Source organism: Phodopus roborovskii, unplaced genomic scaffold, assembly GCF_943737965.1.
Source record: "Phodopus roborovskii unplaced genomic scaffold, PHOROB, whole genome shotgun sequence".
NCBI lineage: Eukaryota > Metazoa > Chordata > Mammalia > Rodentia > Cricetidae > Phodopus > Phodopus roborovskii.
Genome location: NW_026126540.1, coordinates 14,114,121 through 14,133,073, shown reverse-complemented (window position 1 = coordinate 14,133,073; position 18,953 = coordinate 14,114,121). Strand labels below are relative to the sequence as shown.

At 37.8% G+C, this 18,953-nt stretch overlaps 1 protein-coding gene across 1 annotated transcript in view; it reads right to left on the bottom strand.

Annotated features, from left to right (window-relative positions):
* Window positions 1-8,607: 8,607 nt before the first annotated feature.
* Gask1b (golgi associated kinase 1B) overlaps window positions 8,608-18,953 on the bottom strand; it is a 42,638-nt gene continuing 32,292 nt past the window's right edge. The window contains exons 4-5 of the mRNA XM_051199476.1: window positions 13,269-13,495; window positions 8,608-9,259 (exon numbers count right to left, since the gene is read on the bottom strand). Of these exons, the coding sequence (XP_051055433.1) occupies window positions 9,052-9,259; window positions 13,269-13,495 (435 nt within the window). The 3' untranslated portion in view covers window positions 8,608-9,051. The remainder of the gene's footprint in view (window positions 9,260-13,268; window positions 13,496-18,953) is intronic.

The window sequence follows — 18,953 nt, the reverse complement described above, 5'->3', positions numbered from 1 at the left end:
AGGTGTGTGTCCTTGTGAATCTTTCCCTGTGATGTGTCCTCAGAGACCTTCTCTGGTTACATAACTCTCTTTAATGACGACTGATGTGACAGCTGAGAAAAATATGTCTACAGCCTGAAGCAGCCTACTTTTATCTCTGTTTCCTAAATATTTTTTGAAATTATGTCTCATAACAGCATTTTTCTCAGAAGTTACTATGTTTGTCATGATTTTTTAAATGGCCCACAATTACATTTGAAAACTACATCCATTGTACCTCTTCCCTTGATTATGTCATGCCTAAAAATCCTCTAGCACTTGCTAAATTACTTTCCCACCATCTCCTTCAGTAATATGGCCCAGTCTACTAGAGCACAAGCCTATCATATGGTAGCTTGTCTGAAGAGCACATTGAAGCCTCTCAATAAAACATGGCAAGAAACAAATAGTGGGGACCTGGGCAGGGTGGGAAAATGGGTGAATACATGGGGACATGGAAAGGAAAAAGTGCCCTCACTGTGGAGTTGGATTGAAGCCAACTGAGAAACAAGAATTATAGTACAATTAACATTTGCTGACATAGAGTTAATACCCCTCTACTGTTTTTAGATATGTTAAAGTAATAGTGACCAGGATTAAGTAGTGAATGTACATGACCTTGGGTAAGGCCTCAGTCCCTTCCCCAGACATCACTTGAACATCCCAAATATGACTATTTGCTTACAGCGAAGAGACTCTACCTTGCTGCACCCAAGATTTTTAGGTTATCATTAGAATTCTATCAGATGTCCCAAAAACTACCCCATGATCTTATTTAGATTCCTTGGTAGCCCTATAAGATCATAACCTTAAATTCTACTAGGATCCTCTCTACGACAGTTGTAAACTTGCAGCTCTCCTTTGATTACCCCATGCCCATGATCACCAGAGTGTCTTACTTTCTTTAGAGCACCTGGGTCTCTTAGCCCTGGTAGGTAAAGTGATATCAACAAATCCACAAAACCTCAACTCTGCTTCATAAACTGCCTAGTCCTGAAATACTCTTTTCAGCACTGAAGCCACAAATCTCACTTTGGCTTGAGTCAAGGCCCCTAAAAGTTTAAGAGAACAACCAAGGCTGCTGAAGATGACAATTTGGAGCCGGCTCTTGTGTCTATACGCACACATGAGGACAGAAACCACTAAAATCAGCTGAAACCAGAAACAAAGGGAAGGCAATGCATCTGGCATCACTTTCCAAAATGGCTGCCACCAAAGGAGGATGAAAAAAATCACACGGTCACATGCTTATTCTCCAGTCAGCATGAGGTAAAAGAAAGGGTTTGAGAGACCTAAAACAAGTCCTTGACTCGCTCCTTCAAATACCAGGCTGGAAGGAAATGGAAGCAGCAGGAATTCAGCTGTGCAGCTTGAGGAAACACACACCTCTGAGGGCTTGGTGTCCATAGTCCTCATTCCTCCCTCCATCTTCCCATGCCTAATTCCCTTGCTGCCTCCACTGTCCCCCACCATCTCTGGCAGCTCAGCAGAGGAAGGCTGAGGCAAGATCTCAACAATGTTGCTAGATATTATTGGTTCAGTTTTAACTCTGGAACCTTCTTTCTTATCTCAACTCCAAAATTCTGATCAAAATGTTCTGATTGGTCCACTTAAATCAGTAGTCTAATTTTGAACCAATCACTTATGACAGAAAATAGAATGACTTCCCTGGCTTAAGTTACATGGCTCTTAACAACAACAAGCAGGAGGTTAGAGGTGAAGATGTGCCTCTCCCCTGAATGGCAAGTGGCTGCTTTGTGATTTGGTTTCCTCAAGCCCTTTAGTCTTCCCTGGATTTTCCCTGATGTTTCACCGGGTGTCAATAGATTCTTATGAGTGAAATTTCAGAGAAATATCTTCATAAGCTAACTGTGAGGAGACCACAGTAGGGTGTCCTGAGTAATATTTTGCTTCTGTTCTGTGGAGAGTATAGAGCAGGGTATGTGCTAATCTTGGTTGTCAAGGAAACTGCTTCTGACAGCCAGTCTTCGTAGTCAACCTGACACACCCGGGAAGAGACAATCCAATATAATTACCTACATTAGACTGACTTATGGGTATATCTGTGAGGGCATTTTCTTTATCGATAACTAACACAGGAGGGCCGATTTCAGTATGGTCAGCACCATCCCTGGGCTTGTGGACCTGGGCTGTGCAAGAAAGCTAGCTGAAGGTGAAGCTGGGAACAAGCAAATGAGGGCCATTCCCCTCCAGTTCCTGCCTCCAGGCTCCTGCCTAAGTTCCTTACCTGGCTCTCTTCAGTGGTGGACAGTTACCTGGAAGTGCAAGCCATGTAAACCCTTTCCTCCCCAGGAATCTTTTGTCACTATATGTATTTGCAACACTTTACCACCTGCACTGCACAAAACAGCTGCAACAGCAAGGGCCCTCAGGTTTAAAATGTCTCCAGTCTGGAAAAAGCACTGCAGTTAAGGTTTAACTAGGAAGTTTTGTCTTTAATAAGAGACTTGCTAGTCTGTGTTGTGCCACGCCACTCCTGTTAAAACACAGCACCTATTTCTCTCGGAAGACAATGCTTTCCTCATCCCTGTAACAAAGGAAGTGACACAAGAGAATAAGACAGGAATATCACAATACTAGCAAACAATCAGTGCTGTCACAGAACATTTGGGGCTGTCTCACATTTTAGCTGTCATGTTAACTGATTAAAAGAGATTAATATTGAGTCCCTCATGGAGAAAGCTATAAATTATTCCTTTCCTCTCTTTACAAATATCTGAGACTTACAAGCTTAGTCATAACATATTCTCACCAATTTAAAAACATTATCTGGATCATATTTTGTTGTTATTAAAATGATACAAAGATTAAAACAAACAGACAAGCAAACAAAAAACACAATACACTGACCCAAAGTCTAATACCCCTGAGATCAAGAACCAAGTATGTTATTCTCCTAAATGGAAGCAGAGTCAATAATATATGACAGTTTATAAACCAAATAATGTCTGTTGTCTTGGATCTAAAGAAACTGTTGACAGACCTGCAAACTCACAACTTTCAGTCTGGGTTATGGACCAATTCCTGTCTCAGAGCCCCATATTGCCTGCTGAACTACAGTGGCAGCCCACTATTCTGCACATGGGGTAATAGCTGGGACTTTAAGGCTGGCTTGGGTGTTTCAGCTTAGTGCCACAAAGTTTTAGAAAGTCCTGATGAGTACTGTTAAGAAATACAGATTACCTAATGCACACATAATTTCGTGTCCTTTTATCAAAGTTAAGTGCATTTTATAAGGAGTGGTAGCCAACCTTCCCTCAACACAAAGAAATGTTGCATTGATCACACACAGTGCCCTGACAGGGAAGGATCTCTGTGGTTCATTCACTCAGCATGTTCATGTTAGGCTCCGCAACAGACTGCCAGCAACTGTGAGTCAGGCCTTTCTTACAGCAGAGACCCATCCCAGAGGCCTTTCTTACAGCAGAGACCCATCCCAGAGGACTGTGGAGCTTAAAAAGTAGGGAAGATGCCATATTCTGACATAAGACAGCTGTGTGTAAACAGGGAAGGGGCAAAGGTGACAGAGACAGGAAGCCCGATGACTCTGAAAGTCAAAAGCACAGGTCACATGGCCTTAAAAGTTTTTGCAATGTCAAAGAAATAAACTGCATTGGCAAAAGTTCTTTGTTTTGGAAATTTTTCATTAATGTTGGAACATTACTAATGTTCAGTAAACTATTGAGTAATAATCAAGTAGCTTATCTTAATACCACATACTAACTTAGCTTCTCTCCTAACTCCAAAATAGGCCATGTTTTGTTTTGTTTTAAGTAAGAGCAAATAAATCAGGAAATGGAATTTAATAAATTAAAGGAGTAAATAAATGCAAATGACACTCTACAATTGGTGTCAGTGGATTGGGAACTGATAATGTGGAGTAAACATATTTAAGACTTCCTAACAATAAATGCTTCTTCAGTTTTCACTCGTGAATAAAACAGTCTGTAAACCATTTCTTCCAAAAACCATGCTTCTAATTTTGCATAAAAGTGATTATTTTGCTCAATTAAGTGATGATCTTTCTTATTATAAGTAATATAATTTCTTACCCTCTTTATTTTGTTTCAAAGAAAGCATTTAACCCTTGGAGACTGTAGACCATCTATAATTGGGTATCTATCCACTGAAATTGTAGGCAGAACCATTGAATGCTAGTAAAATCTCTGTTCATTTGAGTTCTATGTTACAAGATTAGCCTTAGAAAGTTTTGATTTCTGGATCAATTCAATATTTCTGTCCATAATTTCAGTGGACTCTCAGACTCATAGATAACTCAGGATCCATAAGTTGAGATTCCTTGTTATGTATTTGTACAATGACATTTACTGGTGTTCTGACTCTTTCAATATCAGAATAGTGAGGAATGTAGACCAACCATTTGCCTAAAATGGAGCAAACTAAGTCACTTTATTTCATTAAACGTTTATTCCTAGGGCAAGAGTTGGATAAATGCTAAATCTATGAAACTACTCAGTTATAAATTTTTATCAGTATGCCTTAAAAGTTTGGTTAAGTGAACTTTTCAGCACTTTCAAACAGATAAAAGTATGCAATGGTAGTTAGAAGTTTATTAAAGAAAAATTTTCCAAACGATAAAATGGATTCTTAGGAGAATATAAATATGTATAAAGGACTTTACTAAAATAGTTATAGCATTGCTACAATGATAAATGCATTTAAAAATGTTACCAAAGCTTAATCTTTATATGCCATGTTATACAATAGTTGGAATAGATATAAAAATCAGTTAGTGTCCAACATGGTAATAAAATTTAACTATTAAAGTTGTTTATCCCACCGAAAAAAATAAGTAGTATTTCTATGGAACAGGAATCTACACAGTAACCTCTTCCCTAAACCAAGCTCAATAGTAACTCAGTAGAAAATTTAGCCCAATAATTGTACGAATACACCAAAATCACATCAGGCTATTTCCAAATTTCAGATAAGTTGTTTTGACAAGTTAAAATCTCTCTCACAAAATGACAGTTCTTGTATTTTGATGCTCTGTTTTGTTCTTCATTTGTTTTGAGGTAGGGTCTCCCTGTAGTCCAGGCTAGTTCAAACTTGAAGTGACTCGAGTTCAGCTCTTAAATACTGGGATTTCAAGTACATGCCATCATTCCCTCTAAAAAGATCCGTGGAGAGTAGCAGCACACAGGTGCACACTATGTTCTCCAGTAAGACAACTCCAATGGCTTAGACTCAAACCATCATGGTGCTACAGGCAACTGAATACCTTGGACTTCCCTAGCTTGATTCTTGATTATACTCTTAATTTTTACAAAAAAAATATAAAATTAATTTTCATTTGGTCCATATATAATTTCAGTATATTTTTCAGACTAGTACATTAAATGTGACTTACCTAAGTCTATGTTGAAGTGGACATTAGCATTTCATAAGACAGTGTGCAAATAAATCTGTATATATTTTATTCATTATATGTAACATAATGCATATTTAAAGGTATAGTAGAATAAACCCATTATTCTTCAAGTTCAGAGAAATAAATATTTTAAGAATAAGCCTAGGATATTTTACATTTTGATGTTACAACAAAGTTATTAAATATAAATAATAGAAAGGAGAATTTAAACATACTGTAAGGCTCATGCCAACCATGGAAAGTTAACCAAAAATTAAATCTCTTCCTAAGATATTTGATGTATGTTAACTATTTTGCCAACCCTATAGTATAATGCTTATGAACACCAGAGAAAGAAAGCACAGTGCTCATGAATTATGACATCAAATGCATGTACACATAATCCACGCAGACATCTTGGCCCTTAAATTGTCTCTTTTATCACAGTCCTTCCAACAAACAAACATTGTTCTGTTTTCCAGTGTAAGCAGAATATTTGGCCACCCTAACAAAGGACAATATAAAGCAGAGAGAGATTGGAGTGAACTGTTCTAAAGGAGAGGGGGGAGTTGCTATAGATAGCTTTGAAAACTCATATATTTATATATAACCCCACAACTTTGATTTCTAACATTTATTACAGAATCTAAGATACATGTGCATTTTCATATCTGCTAAAAAGAAACATGTCACAGGATAATAAGCTCTTGTATGTAAGCCAAGCTAAATTCTTCTATTTTAAATCTGTTATAACAGAACAAATAAACTACATAATGGGCTAATGCAAACCAAATCACAGTACAATTTGAGCACATCTGAAATGCACAAAACATTCTCATCATTTTAATAAAGGAAGAATGTTACATATTAGAATTCAAAGGTTGACTTGCAACTATTATTCAAAACGAATGCACCATTAATTAATCACTGTATATAAAACAAAATACATTGTTAAAAGGTAACTCTAAGAGCTGTTGAGATGCTCAGCTGTTAAGGGCCCTCCCTTAGTTCAGTTCCTAGAACCCAAGTCAGGGTAGCTCACTACTGCTCCTAAGTTCCCATGTCCTCTTCTGGCTTGCATGAGTAGTGCATACAAATGCATGTGTTTATACAAGCAAAATACACATAAAAAGTAAAAATAAATCATTAAAAGGTAAATTATAAGTAATCAGTGTCCTTGAGCTTTTTGCTTAGTATTAAGTACATTGAAATAACTAGGCAAAATACACTCCCACCCACCTTTGCAAAAGCATGCTGCCCAGGGGCAAAGTAATTTTAGATGCATGAAAGAAAGTACCTGAAATTAATATCACAATGTGGATTAAAATGGTAAATTTTCTAAAAATAAAAATTATTAAAATGAATGTAGGTCATAATAAGGCATGAGACAAGTTGGCAGAAATTCTTTTAATTCTAAATTGAGAGGGGGTGTACAAGTATTTGCAAGGACAATTAAGATGATGATTAATGAGATAAAACTCATAGACAGAAGCTAACATGTGGAGTCACCAGGATTAGAGTCACACTCAGGTTACAGTTGGGAGATTCAAGAGAACGTGACAAAGGTCAACACTCCAAGGAAAAGGAAACACATAAGATGATAAATGCAGTGCTTAAACTTGAGCCTTGCAAAGCCGATAGGAGAGTGTCAGTGACTGCCTCTTCCCTTGGTCTGTCCTTTGTTATAGTTAGAATATTATATATATATATATATATATATATATATATATATATATGTATAATAACTTGGTGTATTTGTATCCTCCATTAGAATCTATATAAATGTTTCCCCTCTATGATATAGCCTAGGTTGTTGGGCTTTTTTTTTGTAAGTTCACACTGTACTAAATTATTCTTCATTAGAATACAGAAAATGCTGTGCATATAAAGAATAACAGCTAGAAAAAAAGAGAAGATAAAACAAATACAATAAATTTGTAACTTTTTTATTTGTAAGTTTCCAAAGAAAGAAAAAGTCAGTAAATCAGCTTTTATGAAGGGCGGGGTACATTTCAGACAGGATATCACTATGTAGACCAGACTGGCCTCAAACTTGCAATCCTCCTTCCACAGCTTCCTGGGTGCTTGGAATTCAGGTATATATCACAACATCTGGCTAATCAATCTGCTTTTAAACAAGGGGTAGGAAATCTAAAAGTGAGAGAAATAATTTGCTCTAGAATTGAAGCCTCCATATAAGTAGAATGTGTGACAACCTTGTATATTTCCCAAGAACAGGAAGATCCAGAGCATGAACATTGTATGCCTCAGTCCTTCCAATACATCTAAAAAGTTGGTAGTGGGATTTGGGAGAGAATTATTTGAGACTTAATTGTGCCCAATTTGTTGCCACATATTATCTAGTCATGTGCTTTTCTTGAAAAGATCCAGTCACATGGATTCGGTTTCATTGAAACTTCTCACATAGACTTGATCTACATAACATATTTCATATCTGAACTTATTATCAATACCTAGATAATAACAGTTAAATCAAAAGAAACCTAATTACACACAAGAAGTCTTCTGTAATTAAAAAAAGCTACAGAAGTTGTAGCATATTCTTTATAAAGTGACAATTTGCTAAACAGCCATTTGAAGTGGGCAGGGGTTATGGGCTTAGTCATACAAGACCTATCTAGCATAAATGAAGCCCTGAGTTTGATCTCAAGCATTGTTGGGCTTGGCAGCACATATTTGTAATCCCAACACTTGGGAGATGGAGCATCAGAAGACTAAGGCCATCCTCAGATACATAAGGAGTTCAAAGCCAGCCTGAACTATATGAGATCTTATTTTTTTTTCAAAGCCAACCAACCAACCCATAAGAACATTAAGAGACTCCACAAAATACATTTTCAAATAGGTAACATTATACCTTATAACTATTTAGTTTTCTAACCACCAGACATAATTTGAATCAAAATTAAGAGCAAAGTGAACTAATAATCCATTGTTACATATGAATATTTCTATGCTGACAGTAAATTTCCTAAAAGGAATGGATATGAGATTTTTTATCAGAGATAGATGATTGTTTATAGACTCTAGAAAACACACTGGTGGTTTGTAAATGAATCTACTACCATGTCTGCTTAGAAGGTATTTCAAGTCTCTGCTGCTTTCACAGCCCCCGTGCCTCAATTTCCGAATGTAGAGTTGCTTCTGGGCAGGGCTGGAAAAAATGTTGTAATGATCAGCATCAGGAAAATATCAATTAACTCTCTGCTAGGAGCTGGCCGATCAGTCAAATGGCATGACAATATGACTCTTTCTGAGAAGAGTCAAATCTCTGATTTATATTGCCCCATCAAATGGCATGAAAATGGTTTAAACATCAGTGGGAATAATAATTAGGGCCATTGTTTAACAATGACACTGAGATGTACATGCCAGAGTGTTAGGCAAAAAAAAAAAAAAAAATATCACGCATTTTGCAAGCAATGTGTTATTCCAATACTTCTTGAAACTGCATACCTTTAAACTCTGCAAACTTTTTAAACTCGGTTCATGATATATATTGGGTCAGTTTTGTGTATTCAATTATGCTGCCTCACTCCTAGAAACACTTAAGGTTCATATACTTTATTAAGAAAACCCAAAAGTCACACATGTGTGTCCTTGAGGCAGGAAACCCTATGTCATCCATTCATAGGTAATACTTTGACGCCATGTGCATTGATGTAGGTGACAAGGATTCTGGCTCTCTGTTCTATCACATCAATGAGCTTCTCTATGCCTTGCCTGCCTCCTTGACTTTCCCAGTAAACCTTATCAAGGAACAGAGACTGAAGGAGCTTCTGCCGTAAGTGCTGGCTCTTCAGAACAGAGACTGCAGAGTCGGGAAACCTGAAATGATAACACAATATTTCATTCTTAGCAAATACTCAGAAATATTATTCCTTCCCCCAGATGGTCTGCCTTCATTAATCTGGCATAAATCACACTCCTAAATAGGACCTTGAAAACTGAATGTTTTTTGCCATTGACAAGCAGGCACTTCTCCTAAAAACAAAATGCAAGAAAAATGTGTTTCAAATGAACCAAATTACCTAAACCATTCAGAAAATGACATCTTAATTTCTTACTTAAAGGCTGTTACAGACTGACCAAAAAAAAAAAAAAAAAGGCACAGAATTAAGATCACAATAGGTCTGAAGCAGCATTTCCCTTCATCTTAGGCTCCATGTGTCCCGCAAAAGCCTTTTATTTGCTGTCATCAGTAACAAAGTGGGGTTTGATGAAAGAAAATGTGGGAACTAAAACATGTGTGGTTTTAGTGGAGTATCTTCCCAGAGCAATGATCTCAAACTTCTAATAAAACAAAGAAAAATTATTTAAAAAAAAAATAACTCAATTAGAGGAAAAATTCAAGAATACTCTCTGATTCAGGTTATACTTTTGGAATTTGAGTGATTTCCAGTGTTTTTTCTTCTTTTTAATTACTTTTTATTTTTGAGATATAATCATTTCCCCCTTCCCTTTCTTCCCTCCAAATCCTCCCATATATCCCTCCTCGATCTCTTTCAAATTCATATCCTCTTTTTGTTTGTTATTATGTAAGTATATGTGTATGTACACACACACACACACACACACACACTCTTAAAGAAGATCTACCCAGTCTGTATACTATTACTTGTGTGTATGTTTTCAGGGCTGACTATTTGGTTCTTCCCTGGATAAGACTGTTTGTAGGGTTGAGGCCTCATGGAGTTGTGTAGCCCAGTCCTAATGGATTATCTATAAAACAACTGCCACACCTATGGTTCAGGGAACATTACAGAAGAAAGAATGGAAAGACTACAAGGTCCAGAAGATCAGAGAGTTTTTACCCAAAAGGTCTCACCAATATGATATGAGCTAAGCAAGGACAACAATAGACATGATGGAATGGATGGGGGAAAGGCCAGTGTTTTTTTAAGTAGGTATTAAATGCTACTCTAGTTTATAGTTTATATCATGAATGTCCCTGAAATGGTCAAGTATTAAAGATTTAGTCCTTAGAATACTGTGACTGGGAGGCAGTGATCCTTTTAGGAGATGAAGCATAGTAGATGGTGGGGTCATGGGGGGGGCATGCCTTGAAAGGTATCCTGGAACTCCACCCTTTCCTCTTCTCTCCTTCAACACCTGGTCATGTGCTGAAAAGGACCTATCCATCCTTGATTATAAAAGTCCTGTTCATAGCCATGTGGGTAGCGCAGGCCTTTAATCCTAGCACTCAGAAGGCAGAGGCAGGCAGATCTCTGTGAGTTCGAGGTCAGCCTGGTCTACAGAGATAGTTCCAGGGCAGGCTCCAAAGCAATACAGAGAAACCATGTCTTAAAAAACCAAAAAAAAAAAAAAAAAGTAAAAAAATGTAATAAAGAAATAAAACCTCTAAGGCTGGAAACCATGACAAATCTTCCCATTTTATATTTAGACATTACCTCAGACATTAGTTACAGTAACATAAAGATGGCCGTTGCTTTCAAATAAATCCAACAAAAGTAAACTTTCAGAGCAAGGACATTTGAAGGCATCCCACTAGACATCCTGAGGTCACTTAAGAAAGATCTGGCTGAATCACCATGAGAGATTTCACTGAACTTGCTTCTTTTCATTTAGAAAGACTAGAAAGTCTAGCATATATAGTGTCTAGCATAGACAGTATACACAGAAATCATATCAAATACCTGGTTTAAATCATAGGTTATATTTTGCAACACCCCCATTTTGGTCTCCCCTCACTCTCAGAAGTATGAAGTTAAATAAGGCTTGTCATGTATTCCAGGTTCCTTAAAGGCATGTACCATGAATCTTATGGGCTATGAATTAACCAAGCAGCATTTTGTTGTATGAAGTATTACTATCCATAACTGTAATTTCCATAGCCCTTCAACCAATTTCGCTGAGGCATAATGCATGAGATGAGAGTATTAAAACCACCAGGCTCTTCAGTGACTGGTCCCGTTCATAAAAGAAAACAAACCATTATTCTATTATTGGTTTTTACAATGTACTGGTTAATGGAAATATTAAATGTGTGACAAAGACTTCACTTTTGCTCTTAATGTGTGCATTACACATTCAAAGAAGGCTCAACCTTAAACCCATTACTCCTCATAATGAAGGTAAGGTTTAATCTTCTCCCAAAGAATAAGTGAAAGTATTCACATTTATGTGAATGTTTAAGATAGATGTATGACCCCGGCACTCTCAATTCTGTAAAGAAATTTAAGTCCCTGTAGTAGCAATTCAGTAAGTGATGTCTTGACAATGTCAGTTTTCCTGTACATAATTTCGCCTTGGCTTAGGTATTTGAAAGGGAGAATCTGCCACATAACCTGCCTTCAATTCACAGAGATGTGAAAGGCACCAACAGGGGAAGAGCATAGCAAAAACCTCATGGGACTCCCAAAACCTACAGGAAGAGTATGCTTTTCAGTATTGAGAGTATATAAAATCCACGTTAGCTAAGTACAAAGTCAAGGGAAACAACTAAAATGTGATCCAGACATAAGATCATCTGTGAATTTTACATTCTAATTTTCTTCTGGACTTGCCATTGTTTAAGCTCTGGGTATAGAACACCCTGAACCACATGCCAGCCTAGTAGGAGTAATAGCATCAGAACACAAATACAAGTTACTGCAAGAAAAATCAGTGGGTGCTTGGAAAAGCTAGGTTGTACCAGACTTATGGGTATGTTTTCCTCACATTATTTGGCTCTTGGAGAGCTACCACTATCTCATGGACTCTTGAGCTTCCAATCTAACCTCGTTAGGGAATCGTATTCCTAACTAAAATGGGTAATGAACAAAGGTAGCTCCACTTGGTATGAAATTTAGTCACAATTTATATAACTGGGCTAGAAATGATCAGACTTTGTAGCCAGCTCCTGCTACTCAGGAATCTGAACCTTCTCTATCCACAAATACATGACATCCGTGTGCTTTGAGACCAACTGTGTCTTTTATTTCCACAGTACAGAATTAGCTTCTCGAGCTTCACACTGGCCCCTCTTTATTCCTATACTCTTTAAGTCCTACCAAATGTCTCCCAAATTGTTTAGATCATCTCTGAGTTTTTGACCAATATTGAGTTTAATAGTACTTCATTGCCTAACCTCCTGCAGCTCCTCCTTTGTTCAAGTCCCAGCCCCACAGTCTATGTCTACTATACAGATTTCTAAATACTCCAGAGTCCTCCTATCCAACTTAAAGGGCCCCCTGCTATTCAGAGAGCTCGCCTCCCACTGTATTCATAGCAATCGTTGGGTTTATCATGAACTGATATTCTACTATGTTTATTAGTTCTATTGGCATGCCAAATAGTTGATTATGGACCTGCACATCTCTATTGTTTCCCCCATGTCCAATTCTGTGCCTTAATAACAGAGCCTCTGCCACCCGGTTATCCTTACTCCTGAGAGCCCTGGATCTGTCCAACCTCGCCCACAAGGGTTTTCACAATGAAGGCTGAGCAAGGCAGTTAAGGAAGAATGTGACAGGAGCTGTGTAGCCATTGTGGACTGGCTGCTTTTGAAGGGTAATTTTACTCCTTTGAGTCTCTGTCCCCACACTCACAATTTCTTTGGAAATATATCTGACATAAGGTATGAGTTTTTGTGAAATGTTACTAGCTGTTTAACATACAGGTGATCATCCAAGAAGTCACTTCATTAGAAAATTTACTCTTTGTTCTGGATGGAACAGCTCCTTCCTGTAATTCTAGCCCTCTGACAGCTGAAGTAGAAGGATGACTGCAAGTTTAAGGTAAGGTTGGAGGACAGTAGACTGAGCTATACAGAGAATTCCAGAACAGTCCAGGCTAAAGAAAGTGATGGGACTTGAACAACAAACAAAAAACTTACTCTCTGATGCCTTCTAGCAATTTGAAGTTTAAGTTGTCTTCACTTCTGTCAAAGAAGCCCTTATTGTTTATGAAGACCAAATGTCTTGGGTCATTCTTTCGCTGGATAATGTGTGCTAAAGTCACAGAATTTTGGTCATCACAGTTTGGCCTCAGTCCATTCTGTATGCAGGCATCTTCCTTGCGAGGTTTGAATCCACAGCAATTTGTATCTAAGCGATTATAAATCTGAAAATGGAAATGAAAACAAAATCCAAGATGCTGAGTAAAAGCCTGGGAAGGTCAGAACATTTCCAAAGAATGGGAGCTTTCTGAACAGCTGACTTGCCAGAATCCCAGCAGGCCAGACTGACTTAATTAAAAGCAACTGTTAGAATAAGTCCACAGTTCAAAGCCGGATGACTCAGATGTAGTCCTAAGTATTTCCAGCTTCTGCTAACAGCTCCAATGTCAGATCATACAACTCAAGCATCTCCACCCATGGTATCCACAGTTCCCATGGAATCACATTCAAGCATGTGGCCAACAGAATCTCTAACTCTTCAGGAGAGGAGAGACAGCATCATACTTCTATAGACCCAGAGGGCTAGCCATTGTTTTCTCCCTGGTAATGAGCTCTTCAGATTCTGATTACTTTGTTGGCTATAAACTCCATTGTACTAAACTTCAGTATTGTGGTAGCTAACTGGAAATAAGATAGAAGAAATCTGTAGGAGGTATGAGTTCCAATAATGAAGCATCAGCTAGATTATAAATATGTGACAAAGTTACCGAGATTTTAGAGGCTTGTTACAATGCAGAGAACTAGAAAAAAAAAGGTAGAAAGATTGATTCAAACATTGTTCAGTGTTGCTTCTTTTGATCAGAACAGGCAGGGCTGTTATACAGAGAAACCCTATCTCAAACAACAACCAACTGAAATGATCAGTAAATTTGTCCTTAAGAGTTAAATTCCAACTCTGTAGTCTAGCATAGTCAAAAACTTAAAAAAAAAATCATTTCCCCATACAAATGTTAATATAATTGAAGATGAACATATGATGGTGGTAATGAAAAATGGTCTCCAACCAGTTTAACCTTGGCTAAGAGTTTTGCAGAATGTAGTCCCTAGTCAGTTGACCTCATTGCTTTTGGACTTGTGGGAAGGCAGAAAAAGATGAGAACCAAAATAGGAAGAAGAGTGATGAGGGTTCAAATCCCTTTCTAGGGCCTGACCTGATTTCTTAAGAACTACTACTAAGCCCCACCTCCTAATTCTAGTACCTTACGGCAGTGTCTCCAGCTGGGGAGGACACCTTTAGTAAGTGGGAATGTGGGGGAGAATTATGGTCCAAACTATAACAGAACCATGAATATTCAATGTATGCATGTTTGATCATAAGCTCTCATAAATTTAGGCCCTGCTGGAATTTCTGTATCATATTTTATAGTTTCTTTTTATTTTTAAACCTCATGAAAGCATGAGCAATTAGAAGTGGGAAAGAATGACATGGGGCATCTTTTTATTGCCTTCCCCAAATTCAACTGTTTCCTACAGTGTGTTTTAAAGTGTCCTGTGTAATCTAATTTTGAGACATGAGACTGATGATCTCACCAACTCCCTGACAGCCTGCTGTGCCAGGCAATTGTGACCAACATCACAGATGGTGACCAACATCTTCTAGGAGTGTTACCACTGATACTCTTCAGATTCATTCATGTACTTGGTGAGTACATTAGTATGTGCTGAGTGTATGTATACCTACGTTTCAGGGCCCCAAATAATTTGTTTTTCCTCTGTTTCCCCTGCTCTCTGACTAGAGTAAAGTATGTCCTTCTATTTTTTCACTTGTTTAGCAATGGCTTATGTAGCTATTAAATCACGCCCTCTAACTCTTAAGATTTTTGTCCCCATTCAATATACCAAGGATCCCAGTCCCATAAAGTCAGCAACATTTGCCTGGCAGCTGGTTTAGGTATATGCCAAATATAGTTCTGCATGCTTTTAAGACAGCTCACCAATTTTTAAAGCCTAATAAAGCACATCCCACATAGCTTTAAACCCCAGATGCATTTTTAATGTGCTTGTTTAGTGCACACATTAAAACAAACATTTAAGTGTTGAATAGAAAAGCACCCACAATGCCCATCTGCGTCTCTGTCTTTAAGTGGGTATCTTACAACAAAGCCTATTGAAGGGTAAATATTTTCAGATAAACAATAATGATGTTAATCACCATTAGCATTTGAGTTCTTATTATTTTATTAATTCACTTATTTCGTGTGGACACTTGTCATGGTTTGTGTTTCCATGACAATCTCCACATGAGGAAGTCAGAGGACAACCTTCACTTATGGGCTCTATCCTTTTGCCATAAGGGTACCAGCGACATAACTCAGGTTACCAAGTTTGACAGAAGGCATGTCTCTGACCTTGACTGCATTCACATTTTCTTATTCTTTAAAACAAGGAAAATTAATTTTTGCAAAACTGATCTACTGCTAAAGAGTACTGCCAACCATAATTTTCCACAAAATTACTTTTTCCTTGTTTGGAAAAATATATTTTTTTTCAATCTTTACCTAACTAAAATTACACTCAGAAAAATCCAGGTGTTCTAGCCAATTTTTTAAAGAGATGGGATAGATACTTTTAGATATATTTCCTTCAAAAGCTCCCCGCCCCAGTTCCATTTTCCTTTGGTTGTAATAGTTTTATCTGTAGGAAAAAAAATATCTTCTAAATGACTTATAACTTATTTCATAGCACTGAACCAAGGGAGCCTCTGCTTAGCTTCTTGGCTCCCCAACAGCCATGAGACGTGCAGAAAACCTACTTCTTTCTACATAAAAACCCATCCATCTATGTGTTCAACATTAGGTCCATCAAGGACTTGGGTTAGTTTATTCATCTCTTCATTGTCTTCAAAGTAACATGATTAAATAACTAATTTCAGACAACATCTCAACAAAGCAACAGAAACTAACTGGGGAGGCTGAGCTACGAAGAAGAGGTAGGTAACTCCTCTTGGGTCACTCTTCTCACAAAGGACAGAAAGCAGGGTTCCAACCCAGAAGTCCAAGATGTCACTATGCTCTCATCCAAACTGATTGTATATTGCAGGTATTGTCTTCTAGCAAAAGCAAAAAGAAAAGAAAACAAAAAAAAAAGCATTTGTTTACATTTGCATAAAATGTTAAATGGTTCGGTATTCAATTAGTATTGATTGTTATAATAGTTTCAGAAGAAGTACTAAGAGCTTCAGCACAGAACTAGAATGAAAAAAAAAATTCATAAAAGAGAGCTCATAAACTTGACTTAAAGAGCCAGGCAGCACTAGTTGGAGGAGAAATATTTCATGACACTCAGTGAACTAAAGTGCTATAGATATTTCTATAATTGCTCACAGGCACTATTTGTGTTGGTGTCATGGACTGATATGAAGTGGCCTGGTCCAGAAGATACACTGTGCAGCCCAGTTAGCACACACTGATAAACACATTGGAAACATGAACACAGGTAGAGCCATTGGAGGTTAGAGTGCTGTGCCCACATGGAAAATCTGAAAATAGACTTATCTGAAAACTTCCCCATTTTCTCACACTGAACTGGAAGAACAGGAGAAGGGCAGTGAGCAGGGGAAACCATTAAAAGAATGAAAACTGAAACAGCATGCTGGGAAGCTGAAGGGAGAGTATAATGAGGATATTCTCATGAACACAGAAAATGAACTCCCAGCGTCCAATTTAAGGCCTGAACCTGTATATTGGCATCTAACTATTTTTCTTTCTGCATTCTAAACTGGTCCACATGAGCATGTGTGTAAAGGTGTGCATGTATGTATTTCTTGTTTAATAAGTCACTATCCAAATATTCTTTGTGGAGAAAATATACACACTTGCTAATTTGTATGTACACATATGTAGGGGCTACACATTTTCTTGCATGCAGGTGTATCTAGACTTCAGAATGGATTGCACAGCAAACATTTTACTAACTAAGCTATCTCCCCAGCTCCTATCTTAAAATTCTTAGCATCTTTATTTGGACTATTTGGTTTCAGTTTTGCCTTTTTGATACAGACTCTACATAACCCTGAATGTCCTGAAACTTGCTAAGTAGACAAGATCCACCCACCTCTGCTTCCAAATGCTAGGAATAAAGATGTGTGCCACCACAGCTTGCTCAACCTTTGTTTTTAACATTGTAACAACCAACATCTTCTTAAAGGAAACAGCAAATTTAAGAAGATAAAAAGCTTAAATATTCAAGAAAATATGTAAATAAACCACAATTTGGCAGACTAGTTTACCCAAAAGTTAGCATGTTGTGGGCACTCAGTGAAGGGCTCTTAATGAATCAGCTCTGCTGAACATTCTAACTCACTTTAAATTTGCTATGTACAGACCTCCATCAAAGCACTGCCTTGTACTGAGAAAAAGCAAACACAGCAATGGTGGTGTACCAAGACAGGAATTACAAAAGAGCTGTCCTGAGCAAGTCTCTAAGCTGTCTCCATACCTGTTGCCTGCTTGTGGGTGGTGTCTTTCAGTGGGTTTAACTGTACTAACCATGGATCATGAGTTCTTTATCTGGTAGAAAATTCCCCATAATACCTTGCATGTCATTAGCATAAAGGCAGGTAAAATGGAAATTATAGAAAAAAATCCTTTCTTTTCTTTTACAGGCAGTCTTCTGGCAGATTTCCTTTGACTTTCAATCATTTGATTGCACATCTCATTTACTTGCTCATAAAAGAAACAGGCAGGAAGTGGGTCTTACTTTCAACAATTATCTTAAGTGTTTCAAAAGGCAAAGAGTCATAGAATCAAATTGACTAGCACCACTCCCGGCATGGGAAGGTACAGAACAATGAGGACTATTTAGCTGTCAGAACAATTCATATAGGAAAATGCACTCCAGCGTTTCATTCCATATAAACCTGTGTGTACAATGCTACAAATGGAATCAGGGTTGGTTCCCTACAGTCTAATGAGTATGTAAGGAAACACCACCATGGGAGGAACAATTGTAGACAAACACCACAGTGCCCATGGTGTTTGTTAATACACACACAGACACACAGATACACACACACACACACACACACACACACACACACACGGGGGGGGGGGATGAGAATGCATTCTCCCCCACGTGTACCTATACCATTTGGGAACTATGTAAACTCATGAAGCAACAGATTTTATTTGTGTTCCATGCTGCTTTGACAGCAACTATCTGTAAGAGTAGTAACCATGTACATATGGTTAGCAGGGCAGTTGAGGAATGGTATGTACTAAAGGCAGACATTTAATAAAGTATCACTTTACCAAGGCCATTCTTGGGAAAATCTAGCATTTACTCTGTGTATTTTCCTGAGACATGCTAAGACATCAACAAATTCATGTGGGCATCCTCTCTCCCTGTTGGCCTATCCATATCACTCCAAGAGGGGAAAGAGGCCGAAAGGGCAACAGAATCTTTATGTGGTCCATGAATACAAATGGAGATAACCCTACAGAGACAGATTTCAGTGAATCAGCTCAACTTTATTCCAAAGTATAAGGAATATATATAGGATCGGGGAGCCTGGGGACACACCCTAATTTGCATTAAGTGGCACACTCCTATCACAAAGCTTAGTATGTGGCAGTAGAGTCCAATAGTAGAGCTCCTAGAGCAAGTCTTCCAGCAGGAATCTGT